Source organism: Chiloscyllium plagiosum, chromosome 21 (assembly GCF_004010195.1).
Source record: "Chiloscyllium plagiosum isolate BGI_BamShark_2017 chromosome 21, ASM401019v2, whole genome shotgun sequence".
NCBI lineage: Eukaryota > Metazoa > Chordata > Chondrichthyes > Orectolobiformes > Hemiscylliidae > Chiloscyllium > Chiloscyllium plagiosum.
Genome location: NC_057730.1, coordinates 42,548,723 through 42,564,469, shown reverse-complemented (window position 1 = coordinate 42,564,469; position 15,747 = coordinate 42,548,723). Strand labels below are relative to the sequence as shown.

General features: G+C 40.3%; 1 protein-coding gene across 4 annotated transcripts in view; it reads right to left on the bottom strand.

Annotated features, from left to right (window-relative positions):
- Positions 1-15,747, bottom strand: part of sdk1a (sidekick cell adhesion molecule 1a) — an 856,101-nt gene that overhangs the window by 225,650 nt on the left and 614,704 nt on the right. For all 4 annotated transcript variants that reach the window (XM_043711901.1, XM_043711903.1, XM_043711902.1 and 1 more), the window contains 2 exons: positions 13,730-13,870; positions 10,782-10,963 (listed from right to left, as the gene is read on the bottom strand). In XM_043711901.1, coding sequence (XP_043567836.1) covers positions 10,782-10,963; positions 13,730-13,870 — 323 coding nt within the window. The remainder of the gene's footprint in view (positions 1-10,781; positions 10,964-13,729; positions 13,871-15,747) is intronic.

The following is a 15,747-nucleotide window of genomic DNA, read 5'->3' as shown; positions in this document are numbered from 1 at the left end:
GCCACACTGCCCAATCACTCTCTTGGTGAAGAAAATGGAACTGCTCATAAGTACACCTAACCAAGGGGAGAAAATAAAACTAAACTTTCTTAACATGAACCACATCCTCCAACAATCTTGCAGTATGAAATTGATAAGCATTTTCTTTTCTACAAAGTTCTATGACCAAGCAACCATACAGTCTCAACTATCTGAACTGCTGTTTGTCGAAGGGCACTAAGATTTTATGACTTTAAAGTGAGACAGCAAAAGGTAACAAGTTATATTGTGTGTCATTTGTCTTAATTAGCTCACCCTTAATAAACAGCATACCAATGAACTTGCTGTATGAGACAACTTAGGAAATTGCAGGGAACCTGAATATTCCAATCTGCACAATTCACTGACTGAACAATAATCCAACTTTCCAAGACAGGAGCTTCTATTAATTTGAATGCAATCAGGATTTCTGGCCCTTACAGGTATTATTACAATCATAATACAATAATATAATGATCCAGGAGATCAGGAAGATGGCTTTTGCAATGAATGTCACTTTTCACCCAAGGAATAATAGCATGGAAGCAGGTTGGAGTGCGAGAAGTTAATTTCCCCTTCCTCACTGGGGATGTATGTCTGAAAATCTCAATTTGCACATTAGTCCATTTGGCATGTCCAGATTAGAACTTATAATAGAGTCAGAGAAGCAGTTAGACACATTGTGAACAATCAAGATCCAATTGCCCAAACCAAAACTTACAATACTGTTTGTAAAATGAACATTAAACAAAAATTGTAGCAATGCTTAAATATGGATGATGGAGCTGAGGATTACAGCCAATTTGGGTTCGTAATCATGTACATGCTGATAAGATGTATAATATTAATACTATCACGTGGTAAAATGGAAGATCAGAGCACAGGATCTTCTCGAATACAAAGATTCCATTTGTGTGGCATGCCTACTCTTGGTGAAGAAAATGAAACTGCTCATAAGTACACCGAACCAAGGGGAGAAAATAAAACTAAACTTTCCTAAACATCATTGGAGTCAGATCCAAAAAAAAACTTGCAGCAAGCAAATGTATAAACGTAAACTAATTCAGATGAAATTCATTCACAGGCTTTAACAACTGTTTAAGACAATCAGGGAGTTGAAGTTAGCATTTGAAATTCCATAACCCCACTTACTACTTGGAAAGCATTGATGGTAAGCTGACAAAGTATTCTTTATTCAATTTTTTTTTCTCTAGCTACTGCACATTCAGAAAGTACAATTTCAAATTAGTATGCAGCAGAGTTACGGCACAGAGTTTCCAGATTGTACATTCATATGAAAGTAATGACTACAGTGAGGCAAATTCAGTTGCCCTCCCTGTCTTTAATAACAAACTGCATGAAAAAAATCAAACTGACTGGAAAAAAAAATGGAATTAATGATTGGAGCTAACAGAGACAGTTTGGTTTTAAAATAAATTATTTAAAGCTTTTTTAAAAAATTATTATTCATGTTGTTGTCATGCACATACAGATAAACACAATCTATTGGTCTCAAAACAGTTGCTCATGGATTTAGGAATTGCCTCAAATACAAATGCTATTTGCATTAAAAACTTTAGAATTCTGGAGCTCATGAAAAGGTTTGGAGTTACCAATATGAACTGAAGTCCCGATTTTCTTAAACTGGCATATTCCTACAACTGGTTCCCCTCCTTCAATTGAAATGGAAACATAAATGAAGTTGAAGCATGATCTTAAGGCCCTTCATTATGGCCCTTTGCTGCAGAGATACAGCACAGCAAGAAGTGGTATTACTTAGATGAAACAATTTTACAGCATTCCTGCTAACTGACAGGGCGTAACACTGACAAAAGGAAAAATGCCTTCTCGCTGTTAGCCTCAGAGCCTTGTGAATGTGTTAAGGCCCAAAAGACTGGCTGATTACATTTACAAAATTGAAGTACATATCTTCTGAGTAGGCCAACAGGTGATGTGAGCTCCTGAGACAGGAGGCCAGAGACAGAGCTAGATTCATTAGAGCTGATTGGAATTGGTTTTTGTTCTTCCAAAGAAAGGAGCTAGCTGTTTGTTGAGTCTCCTGTAATTGGTTAAGATCTTTTCTCTTTTTAAATTCTAACATAGTATAGAAATTGGTGATAATATTAATAAAACTGTCAAAATTGATGTAAATAAAAAAAACTAAATAACGTATCACCCTCTGTGTGAAAAAGTTGCCCCTTAGGTCTCTTTTATATCATTTCCCTTTCACCCTAAATCTATGCCCCTTAGTTCTGGACTCCCCGACCCCAGGGAAAAGACTTTGCCGATTTACCCTATCCATGCCCCTCATAATTTTGTAGACCTCTGTAAGGTCACCCCTCAGCCTCCGACGCTCCAGGGAAAACAGCCCCAGCCTGTTTACCCCAAATCCTCCAACCCTGGCATCGTCCTTGTAAATCTTTTCTGAACCCTTTCAAGTTTCACAACATCTTTCCGATAGGAAGGAGACCAGAATTGCACGCAATATTCCAACAGTGGCCTAACCAATGTCCTGTACAGCCGCAACATGACCTCCCAACTCCTGTACTCAATACTCTGACCAATAAAGGAAAAAATACCAAACGCCTTCTTCATTATCCTATCTACCTGCGAATCCACTTTCAAGGAGCTATGAACCTGCACTTCAAGGTCTCTTTGTTCAGCAATACTCCCTAGGACCTTACCATTAAGTGTATAAGCCCTGTTAAGATTTGCTTTCCCAAAATGCAGCACCTCGCATTTATCTGAATGGGTTGGGATATCTGGTTGGACCTGTTTGGGTCTGTTTCCATGCTGTAAATCTCTATGACTCTAATTAAACTCAGCAATGTTGGCAGTTCAGATGACATGTAAAGGCTACAACCATATGAGAATTTTTGGATAGCATCATGATTCTGAGCAAACATATTTGCAGTAAGTTGATCAGCTGATCTAAAGACAATGCAACACATTAGGGAGGGAAATGGTTACCTCATTCAACATTAAGGTCAGGGTCTTTTGATTTGGTGAGTGGTTCAGGGTAGGAGAGTGTGCCTGTGTGAGCCAGGTAAGGAGAGTGCAGGAAGAGCGCAACCAGCCAGGTCGCATCTGAGGAGCAGGAGAGTCAACGTTTCGGACATAAGTCCTTCATCAGGAATGCGCCTCGTTCCTGGTGCGGCACAGTGGCTAGCACTGCTGCCTCACAGTGCCAGGGACCCAGTTCGATTCCAGCCTTAGGCGACTGTCTGTGTGGAGATTACACATTCTCCCCGTGTCTGTGTGGGTTTCCTCTGGGTGCTCTGGTTTCCTCCCACAATCACAAAGATGTGCAGGTTAGGTGAATTGGCCATGCTAAATTGCCCATAGTATCCAGGGATGTGTAGGCAAGGTATACTAGTCAGAGGTAAATGTAGAATAGGGGGATGGGTTTGGAGGGATGGTGTGGACTTGTTGGGCTGAAGTGCCTATTTCCACAGTGGAGGGATCCTAATTCTAATTTTAAGAAGCTTCAGCCCGACTACATGAGAAATGGGTCGATGAGCAAACTGAACAAGACATTGTGATACAGGAAGCCATTCAGGCGAAGGTAGAAACAGGGAATGTAGCAGCAGTGCCTGCCAATTAGTAATACAGTACTGACTGTATACAAGTAATATGTATTCTACAATGGTAAGTATATTTCCAAGTCAGAATGCTGAGTGGCTTGGGGGTCAACTTGTAAGTGGCTTTTCCATGTATCTGCTATCCTTATCCTTCTGGATGATAATGACCAGGGGTTTGGCAGGTGCTGTCTAAGGAGCCTTGGTGAATTTCTGTAATGTAATTTGCAGATGGCACACACTTCTGCTGAGCATCGGAGGTGGAGGGAGTTAATGTTTGTCAATGTGGTGTCAATCAAGCAGGTCGCTTCAATCTGAAAGGTGTCAAGCTTCTTGAGTGTTGTTGGAGCTGCACTCATCAAGGCTTGTCTACACTCTGACTTGTGCTATGCAGATGGTGGACTCTTTGGACCATCAATAAAAATGGAAGTTCATAGAACAGAATCATAGACTCACAGGGTGGAAACAGGCCATTCGGCCCAAGTCAACACCCAAACCTCCAAAGAGTATCCCAACTAGACTCATCCGCCTAATCTATTCCTGTAACTCTGCATTTCCCATGCCTTTTGCATCTAGTCTGCATGCTATGGGCAGTTTAGTATGGCCAATCCAACTAACTTGCACATCTTTGGACTGTGGGAAGAAACCGGAGCGCACAGCAGAAACCTATGCAGACCCGGGGAGAATGTGCAGGCTACACACAGACAGTCGCCCGAGGCTGGAATCAAACCCAGGTCTCTGGCGCTGTGTGGCAGCAGTGCTAACCACTGAGCCATCATACTTATTCTTCAATTCATAAGATCTTCCATTGACTGAAGTCTGTGTTTGGCTTCAACAATGCAACTTCTGAAAAGGTGTAGAGTAATTGGAAGAGAATTATAGATTTTTGTGTTATTTAATTTAATATTTCACAGAATATAAGCATCACTGGATTAGATAGCATTTGTTGCGATTTGTTCCAAACAGCCCTTGAGAAGATGCTGATAAACTATTTTCTGCTATAGCTGATGTAGGGTAACACACAGACCCGCAATGCTGCTTGATTTAGGTAGTTTTGATTTAAGTAGCTCAGAGTTTTGATCCACTCAGTGAAGAAACAGCAACATATTTCAAAGACAGGATGATATATGACTTGGAGGGGAACTTGCAAAGGGTGATATTCCTCATGTCTTCTGATCTTGCTCTCTTAGGTAGCCAAGGTCACAGGGTTGGATGATGCTCTTGAAACAGCCTCTTTTGAGTTGCTTTGTTGCATATTGTAAGTGGTACTGCAGCCCGAGGGTTGGTAATGAAAGTGGATTGCTTTGTTCAAGGCTTTATCAAACTGCTTCAGTGTTATTGAAACTGCACGCACAAGGCAATTAGGAACTATTCCATCATATCCCTGGCTTGTGACTTCTATATAGATGTTTGATAAGCTTTGAGGTGGCAGAATGTGAGAAACTCACAGTAGAACTCTTCACGCATGACCTAGTCTAGGAGTTACATTATATATATAGCTGTTTCAGTTCAGTTTCTAGACAATGATACTGCTTAGAATATTGACAGCTTGAAATTCAGCTCTAGCAAAGCTGTCAAGAGGAGATGGTGAGATTCTCTCTTCTTGTAGACTTTCATCCTCCGACTCTTAACTAGCACAAATGTTATTGTCTACTTATTGGCCTAAGGCCGAATGCAGGCCAGGTATCGTGACCACAAGGACACAGACTGCTTCGTTTTCTAAGGAGTTCTCAACTGAACTAAACATACAGCAAACATAAATGAACATCTCCACTTCTGACCTTTTGATAAAAGGATCATTGTTGAAGTAGATGAAGATGGTTGGGTCTAGAATATTGCCTTGAGTATCTACAGAAGCAGTCTTCTGGGCCGAGATGATTGGTCTTAAAGCTGACAGCCATCTTTCTTTGTGCTATATATAACAATAGCCAGGTGAGGGCTTTCTCTCTAACCTTGACTTCAATTTTCTTAGAGCTCCTTAAGGCCACTTTTTTGGAGCAGCTTGTGGTGGAGTCCACTAGGGAACAGGTGATTCTGGATTTAGTGTTGTGCAATGAGGCAGACTTGATAAGGGAGCTTAAGGCGAAGAAACCCTTAGGAGGTAGTGACCATATGATAGAATTTACTCTGCAGATTGAAAGGGAGAAAATGGAAATAGATGTAATGGTATTACAGTTGAATAAAGGCAACTACAGACGCACGAGGGAGAAGCTGACCAGAATTGACTGGGAAAGGAACCTAGCAGGAAAGACAGTGGAACAGCGATGGCAAGAGTTTCTGGGAGTAATTCGAGAGAGAAAGCATAAATTCACCCTGAGGATAAAGAAGCGTACTAAAGGGAGGATGAGGCAATCATGGCTGACCAGGGAAGACAGGGACAACAAAAAAGCAGAACAGAAAGCATATAATGTGGCAAAGTGCAGTGGGAAGTAAGAGGATTGGGAAACCTACAAAGGCCAACAGAGGACAACAAAGGCAGAAATAAGAAGGGAGAAGATTAAATATGAGGGTAAGCTGGTCAGTAATATTAGGAAAGATTGCAAGAATTTCTTTAGATATATGAGGGGCAAAAGAGAGGCAAAATTGGAGACTGGGCCATCGGAAAATGATTCTGGAGTAGTAGTAATGGGGAACAAAGAAATAGCTGAGGAACTGAATAAGTACTTTGTGTCAGTCTTCACAGCGGAAGACACGAGTTATTTCCCAAAAATTCAAGGAACAGATATAAGTGTGGTGGCCATCACCAAGGAATGGTGCGAGAAAAACTAAAAGGTCTGAAAGTGTATACATCACCTGAACCAGATGAGCTACACCCTGGAATTCTGAAGGAGATAGCTGAAGAGGTAGTGGGGTCTTTAATAGTGATCTTCCACGACTAAATTATAGGCTGATTAGCCTGACCTCAGTCCTTTTTGGAGTCCATTGTGAAGGATGAGATTTATGAATACTTGGAAGTGCATGGTAAAATAGGGCAAAGTTAGTGTGGTTTCATCAAGGGGAGGTCATGCCTGACAAATTTGTTAGAGGAGGTAACAAGCAGGTTATACCAAGAAAAGCCAGTGGATTTCATTGTATCTCGATTTCCAGAAGGCCTTTGATAATATGCTGCTGAGTAAGGTTAGGGCCCATGGTATTAGAGCCAGGTATTAGCATGGATAAAAGACTGGCTGTCTGGCAGAAGGCAGAGAGTGGGGAACAAAAGGGCCTTCTCAGAATGGAAGTTGGTGACTAGTGGTGTTCCCCAGTGTTGGGACCTCAACTTTTCAATTTATACATTAATGATTTGGATGAAGTAACTGAGGGCATTCTGTCTAAGTTTGCAGATGATACAAAGTTAGGTGAAGAGGCAGGGAGTATTGAAGAGGCTGGGAGGCTGCAGAAAACTTTAGAAAGGTTGGGAGAATGAGCAAAGAAGTGGCAGATGAAATACAACGTGGGAAAGTGTGAGGTCCTGCATTTTGGTAGGAAGAATTGAGGCATGGACTATTTTCTAAATGGGGAGAAAATTCAGAATTCTGAAGTGCAAAGGGATTTGGGAGTCCTAATCCAGGTTTCTCTTAAAGTAAACTGGCAGATTGAGTCATTAGTTAGGAAGGCAAATACAATGTTATCATTCATCTCGAGAGAACGAGAATATAAAGGCAGGGATGTACTCTGAAGCTTTATAAGGCTGTGGTAAAATGACATTTAGAGTACTGTGAGCAATTGGCTCTGGACCGGGTCCAGGGGAAGTTGACAAGAGTGATGAAAGGAATGAAAGGCAGAATATATGAGGAATGTTTGAGATCTCTGGGATTATACTGATGGAATTTAGAAGGATGGGGAGGATCTGACTGAAACTTACAGAATACTGAATGGGCTGGACAAAGTGGACATTGGGAAGATGTTTCCATTGGCATGAGAGACGAGTACCTTAGGGCACAGCCTTAGAGTAAAGGGAAGACCTTTTAGAATGTTAAAAATCACAGAACACCAGGTTATAATCCAACAGGTTTATTTGGAAGCACTAGCTTTCGGAGTGCTGCTCCTTCATCGGATGGTTGTGGAGTATAAGATTGTAGGACACAGAATTTATAGCAAAAGTTTACAGTGTGATGTAACTGAAATTATATATTGAAAAAGACCTGGATTGTTTGTTAAGACAGGGTACCCTTCGTTATTCAGTACTTCCCAGGAGCCAAAAACTATGCCATGTTCTTCGGAGCCTGCATCAATGAGGATGAGCACCTCGCCAAGACCTTTTCCATGCCTCCACTTCTCACCTTTAAACAACCACCAAACCTCAAACAGAACATTGTTCGCAGCAAACTGCCCAGCTTTCAGGACAACACCTTGCAGCATCTACCATGACAACAACCCTTGTCATAGTAGATGCTGCAAGACATGTCAGAGTGTAGACACGGATACCACCAATACGTGTGGGGACACTTCCCATCATGTACGTGGCAGGTACTCATGTGACTCGGCCAACATTGTCTATCTCATATGCTGTAGGCAAGGATGCCCTGAGTCATGGTACATTGGTGAGACCGAGCAGAGACTATGGCAATGGATGAATGGACACTGCACAACAGTCAACAGACAGGAGTATTCCCTCCCATTCAGAGAACACTTCAGTTATCCGCGACATTCGACCTTGAACCTTGAGATGACCATCCTCCAAGGCGGACTTTGGCCAGGCAAAAACGCAAAGTGGCCAAGCAGAGGCTGATAGCCAAATTCGGTACCCATGGGGATGCCTCAACCAGGACCTTGGGTTCATGTCACATTACAGGTGATCCCACAGCACTACACACAGACAGACACACACTCACAGACACTCCGACAGACCACACACACACACACTCCTACAGACCCTTGCACTCACGCAGACACTCTCTCATACACAAGCTCTCTCTCATACATGCACACATACACTCCCACACTCACACATGCACCCTCTCACAGACTTATACCCTTTTATACTCACACAAACACATAAACATACACACGCTTCCTCACATACCCCCTGCACATACACATATCCACCTGCACACATACACATATAAGTTTGTGAGATGAATTTGTACTTGCAGAATTACATTTTATTTTCCTCAAAAACTGCATGAATCCATGTAAGATTCTGTAAATCCCTTTTTTAGATTAGAATCAGTCTGAACACTTGGGCACAGACAGCCTCATACAGGGCACCTCACACCTTCAATTCATTATCTGGGCCAACATGGCACCTGTTGTTAATTGATTTGGAGATGCCAGTGTTGGACTGGGGTGTACAAAGTTAAAAATCACACAACACCAGGTTATAGTCCAACAGGTTTAATTGGAAGCACTAGCTTTCGGAGCGCCGCTCCTTTATCAGGTGGTTGTGGAGACCTATTGTTAAAGTTCATTCGAGAATGTAACTTTAAGATCTGGGAATTATATATGAAAGAACTGAAACCAACATGCCCATTCTAAAAGATGAGAGATTTAACAATCAATCCAGGTCTTTTTCAATATATAATTTCAGTTAGCTCACACTGTAAACTTTTGCTATAAATTCAGTGTCCTACAATCTTATACTCCACAGCCACCTGATGAAGGAGCAGTTCTCCAAAAGCTAATACTTCTAATTAAACCTGTTGGACTATAACCTGGTGTTGCGTGATTTTTAACTTTATACACCGCTGTCTAATACCAGCACCTCCAAATCATGACCTTTTAGAATGGAGATAAGGAGAACTTCTTTAACCAGCAAGTGGTGAATCTGTGCAATTCATTGCCACAGAATGCTGCGGGGGCCAGGTCATTGAGTACATTTAAAACGGAGATAGAGAAGTTCTCAATTGCTAAGGGGATCAAATGTTGCAGGGAGAAAGCAGGAAAATGGGGTTGAAAAACCTATGGTTGAATGGCAGAGCAGACTAGATGGCTGAATGACCTAATTTCTGCTCAAATGTCTAATGGTCTAAATACTGTCTTGGTGTCCTAAGAATTTTCTGTCGAGAATACCGATTTGTAACAAACTTGGGAGTTGGTTAACTCTGGTGGAACCCAAACTATGGTGAGCAGAATTTTGGTGTTTTAAGTGTTCCCTTTGTAATGCTGTCATTTTCATCTTCTACTATGTTGCTGATAGTAGAAGACTGATAATCGAGTAGCTGCTTGTGATTTAGCTATGCTGAGCCAGCTTGACTAATGGTTCATTTACTTTTGGAACATATCTTGAGCACTACATTGGGGATGTTGGAGAGTCCATGAGCTTTGCAGCATTATGGACATATTCGGATTTCTGAAGTTGATGGCAGCTTAAGTGGAGTAACACAGGCAATTCTGACAGTTCTGCCATCATTAGTGCAAAATCCAGGCCTATTTTTATCATGCTGGTTTTACAGATTCTTATAATTTGGTCTCTTCCTCATGAATTGAGAAATTTTAAGCAGCTTATTGAATGAAACTTTTCTTACTTGTTAGCTTAAAGGGACAAATCAAATGTATGTATAATCTCATTTCAGCAGCATCTTGAGAAATATTGCATAGCAACTAGTCCAAGGATCTGCTTACTTTGACAATCTCTCCTCAGGAAATACCTCAGCACAAGGTTTATAGGAACAATTCAGATAAAACAGTGTTTGACTTATACAGTTCTAAACTTTCAACGCTAAACTCGAGATTACTGTATTTAGTACAGGATCTAAAAAAGGATGTTTGTTGTAATCTCTGATGGGTCTTCTCAGGACTGCTGGAAATTTAAATTTTTGAATATCTTTTTCTTCTTCAACTATTCAAAATGGTGCTGGATTGTGGCGACACTTGAAGCTGCTAAGTGTGTTTTACTGTATTATTCACTGTGAAATGCAAGTGACAATAAATCATTCAAATCAAGTCATCAATCCTCAGTGAAGCTATTCTATGGGACAACAATAAAATGAAACAGAAAACAAAGGAGGACAAGTTTGATAATAGATAACAAATTTGCATTTCACCACAACTGAAGCAGCAATCTCCACTCAAGGAAATATATTTTGATTTTACTGAATAAAGACTGACATTAATGTCAAAGTTATCAAAGGTCTGGGGTTGATATTGTTCTGGTCGAGTTGATGTAGCTGCAACAGGGCAATGACAGCCCCTGAGTGGGAGAACATCAGGGAGTAAGGTAAGACATAATTTTTAAAAAGTAAATCTTTAAAATGATTTTCTCACCTCCCTGCAGTGTGTACTCAGCTGCTGCTCTGCTGAATGCACCAAGCCCAGCACTATTGTATGCTGCAACTTGAATTTCATACTGGGTCCATATGATCAAGTCCTTCACTAGGCAATAGGTCACTTCAGGGCTAGTGATATTCTTATAATGGTATCCACCTGGAAGGCCTGCAAGTCGATACCTACAAAGAAATAAAGACCGAAACTCAAAACAGTATCACAGGAATTGCAGTGGTATTGGATTAAATTCAGATGTATGAACATAGCAATGAATAATGCCAATGTGATATGAAGAAGATGCATAGTTTTTAAATCAATAAACATTTTTGGAATAAATGGTGTGGAACTTGGCAGAATTGAGGAGTATTTTTTTCAGTTTTTTTTGTAATACACTCTTCTGATAAAAACTTCAATACTTTGCTAAAGCTTTTAATATTACAGAGTCATAGAATTATACAGGACTGAAGCTGCCCCTCAGCACATCAATTCTGTATGTCAAAATTACACCACGACCTACACGAGTCTCACTTTTCCTTACTAGGTCAATAACTTTGAATGTTATGACACTTCAAGTGCTCATCCAAGTACTTTTTAAAGGCTGCGAAATTACCCACCTCAACTACCCTCCTATGCAGTGTATTCCCAAATCCCCACAATCCTCTGGGTGAAAGTATTTTTCCTCAAATCTGCTCGGAACTTCCTGTCTTTCTTCAAAAAGTGTGCCCCATTGTTCTTGACCTTCGACTATAGGGAACTGTTGCTTTTCATCCATTCTGTCCATGTCCCTCATAATCTTATACACCTTTACCAGCTCCTACCCCAACCTTCATTGCCCTGCAGAAAAGAATCTGACACAAATAAAATGGTTTATTTTCTAACTTAGACGATATCCTAAAATATCACAAAACACAGATGTTTCTTATTCAAAGTTTGTGATTATTTTGTCCATATTGTCCCTAATGGGACCATCAAAAACTGCATACTTGATATTGTGAAGGGTGAAAACAGAGGTGGATTAAGATCACATTAAAACACAAGAAAGATAGCAAATATATAAAAGTTGACCAAGATTTATTACATTGGGACTGGACATGAACCTGTACCACTGAACTTGTGACAAAATTTGTAACCATGTGAAACTTGTAGCTTTGTTTCACTGTATTTATTGTTTTTAAAACTTGTGAAACTCTAAGAATCAAAACTATGTACATTCCACAAAATTGTCATTGAAATGTCTTGAACATTTTTGAAAGCATCGAAAACTGAACAATTAAAAGAACAGAAAGAAAACTCAAGTTTCCAAGTTCAGATAGTTTAAGAACAAACTATTTACTCTTGCAACTTATAGTTGTTTGTTTTATCATGATGTGCCTGTCCCCAAACTAATTTTATTAGTTGTTTTTCCAACATTAGTGTCATTAATTTCTTGAGATTATTGTGCTGTTTTCATTACTACTGGTGTGATCATTATAAATCATGGTGATTGTGGTAGACGAATTAATCACACACTACCTTCTTTACTGTCTGCAGCTTCACAACACAACTGTTAAAAATATTCCTTTGGTATCATCACCAGAGAAACAATTACACTGGGAATTGCACCATGTTCTTTATCATATTTTGGTGCGTTTTAAAGCAAATAATGTTGAGAGAAAGGAATGGACCATTCTTGTACCTTGGACACTCAGTGTCAGCTCAACACTTCAATATCACTGTAGTACATTAAAATAAACACTCTTTTTACTATCACAATGATATAATCTACTATCAGAAGTGTTGTTTCCATTTTCCACACCTGCCTTTCCCATAAGGCTGACAATTTCATGTCAATAAGAATTAAATTATAGGTAATTTTGTGGATGCTGTGCATATGTTAATTCGCAACTGATTGAGACTGACTGAATCCAGTTTGCCATTGGACTTCAATAGTCAGCAGTGGAAGCACACTTTCATTCAATCTGTCTGGGATAGATTTAATCTCAGGTCAAGGGTACTGTGTTAAACTATTGCACAGAGCCCCTCCAAGAACTGACCTAGTATTAATATCGTATGAAAGCCAACACTTTTTTCTCCCCCTTGATAAAACCTTGAGAAAGTGCTCAGTTTCCAAAAATAAAAAATCAATGGAGGTTTACAATGTAGTACTTAACTCTCAGTGATTAGATTAGATTAGATTACTTACAGTGTGGAAACAGGCCCTTTGGCCCAACAAGTCCACACCGACCCGCCGAAGCGTAACCCACCCAGACCCATTCCCCTACATTTACCACTTCATCTAACACTACGAGCAATTTAGCATGGCCAATTCACCTAAACTCTGCACATTTTTGGACTGTGGGAGGAAACCGGAGCACCCGGAGGAAACCCACGCAGACACGGGGAGAATGTGCAAACTCCACACAGAGAGTCGCCTGAGGCGGGAATTGAACCCGGGTCTCTGGCGCTGTGAGGCAGCAGTGCTAACCACTGTGCCACCGTGCCGCCCACGGTGATATTTTATTAAAATTTCAATTTCCAAAATAAATGGTTCCAGGTCTTTCACCATCTATTGTTTCTATCATGTCATGTATTAAAGCAAAATAAATCTTGAACGTACCCTTAAAGAAAAGGTATCTGTCAGATTTATAACTTTGCATATTTTTTTTTAAAATGGGTTGTTAGCAATTTCCTTCCTGGATTCCACTTCTTTTAAAGCAGAATTTTCTTGACTTTCTGAATTTATTAGTGTGGTGCTGGAAAAGCATAGCAGGTCAGGCAGAATCTGAGGAGCAGGTGAATCGATGTTTCGAGCATAAGGTCTTCACTGGGAATGAGGCTCATTTCGATTCTCCTGCTCCTCGGATGCTGCCTGACTGGCTGTGCTCTTCTAGCACCACACTTTTCGACTTTAATCTCCAGCATCTGCAGTCCTCACTTTCTCCAGAATTTATTAGTGCTTCATTCTGTACCTGAGAATGTATCCTTTAAGAACCCCATTAATCTCCTGCTCTGGGGGAGGCTGCCACTGTACCATTATGGATTGGTTTGTTCGACCACTGGCCATAATATTCTGAGGAGGGGCACCAGGTGATTCTTCAGGTAACAGCATCCTGAAATCAAACATATTACACAATGCATCAAAAGATAGAAATACAGAAAGCTATATGAATATTGTTCTAGAGTTGAATAGTCCATATATGTAAACAAGATAAAGTAGTCAAAAAATATTAAAATGCTAATAAGATGCATTGTGGAAAATTAGAAAATAGTCTGTGTAACCAATTTTAATGAAGAAGGGAAGTAATGTTGCATTTCAGGAAGTATTTTTGGCCGTTACTTTGTTCTGAAAACTAATTTCTAGAATTTTCATTCAGGTGCTAAAACTTTCTGCATCTATGTGAAAATCATGATGTCTACTTGAACAGTTTCCAGGGAAATGACTACATATATTTTCCTTTGCAAGGTAGACTTAAGGTTAAGCTTTATTCTCGGCAAACAAACACAATTTGTCAAGCATTTTCTTTTAGTAAGTGTCCCTTTAAAGCTCATTCCCGACAGGCCAGGAATTTCCTACATGTTCTCTTCTAATTTCAGGCAGCACAGTGGCTTAGTGGTTAGGACTATTGCTTCACAATTGCTTCAGGGACCCGGGTTCGATTCCAGGCTCAGGCGACTGCCTGTGTGGAGTCTGCACATTCTCCCAGTGTCTGTGTGGGTTTCCTCTGGGTGCTCCGCTTTCCTCCCACAATTCAAAGATGTGCAGGTTAGGTGAACTGGCCATGCTAAATTGCCTATAGTGTTCAGGGATGTGTAGGTTAGGTGCATTGGTCAGGGGTAAATATAGGGTAGAGTCTGGGTGGGTTACTCTTCAGAGGGTCGGTGTGGATGTGTTGGGCCAAAGGGCCTGTTTCCACACTATACGGATTCTATGAATTTCAGATTTTCAGCACTCTCAATATTTTGCTTTGTCCCTTCAATACTCTGCTGGTCAACCTTTGTCTACAGAATCACATCTAATTTTGGACAGTGTGTCGAGAGCCTTGCCAGATTGAACTAGTTGGATTTGGTCGATACCTTGATTGTTGAAAAGAGCCGAAGGGGTATGTTGTTTAATACAATCCTCCTGTCTTTGAAACAAATGGTTTACATACTTAGTACTACAATGGCACTGAAATTCATATCCAGCATTATTAATTTGTGTGGTAGGCAAAACATCTTGTCTTGATATCTTATCCTATTATTGATGCTGCTGATGATAGCATTCATATTACTATTGCACATGTGATTCTGCAATTGGACAACATTTGCTACATAAACCTGAGTATGTGAAGAATTGCGCAGACAATCAATTTAAGATTGTCATTCGGGTTTGCAGAATGGCGCACTTGCATATACTGGAAGCTAAATTTATTAATACACCAGGTCCTGTTCTTTGCAGTTAGAAAGAACATGTACATGTTCTGATCGTTTCTCAATGGCACAAAACAGATTACAGTCCTTTTAAGGGAATGTGTTGACCAATGAATGTCAAACTACAACAGAAACAGAAATTGCTGGAGAAACTCAATAGGTCCAGTAGCATCAGTCAAGAAAAAGCAGAATTACATTTCAAGTCCAGCGACTCTTCTTCAGAACTCAGTTCTTCTAATCATCTCTTTTTAGAGTTTTGACAGAGTCACATCATTATTATTAAGATATCTATCCCCATTATACCTCAATATAGCCTTAGAAAATGGAACAGTCCAGTATATAATTGGAGTTGTGTATAGACCTCCTAACAGTGGTCAGGACCAGGGACGCAACATGTACCGGGAAATAGAGAAGGCATGTCAGAAAGGCAAGGTTACATTGATCATGGGAGTCTTCAATATGCAGGTGACTGGGTAAATAATGTTGCTAGTGGATCTAAAGAAAGGGAATTCATGGAATGCTTACAGGATGGCTTTTTGGAACAGCTTGTCATGGAGCCCACAAGAGAGCAGGCTAT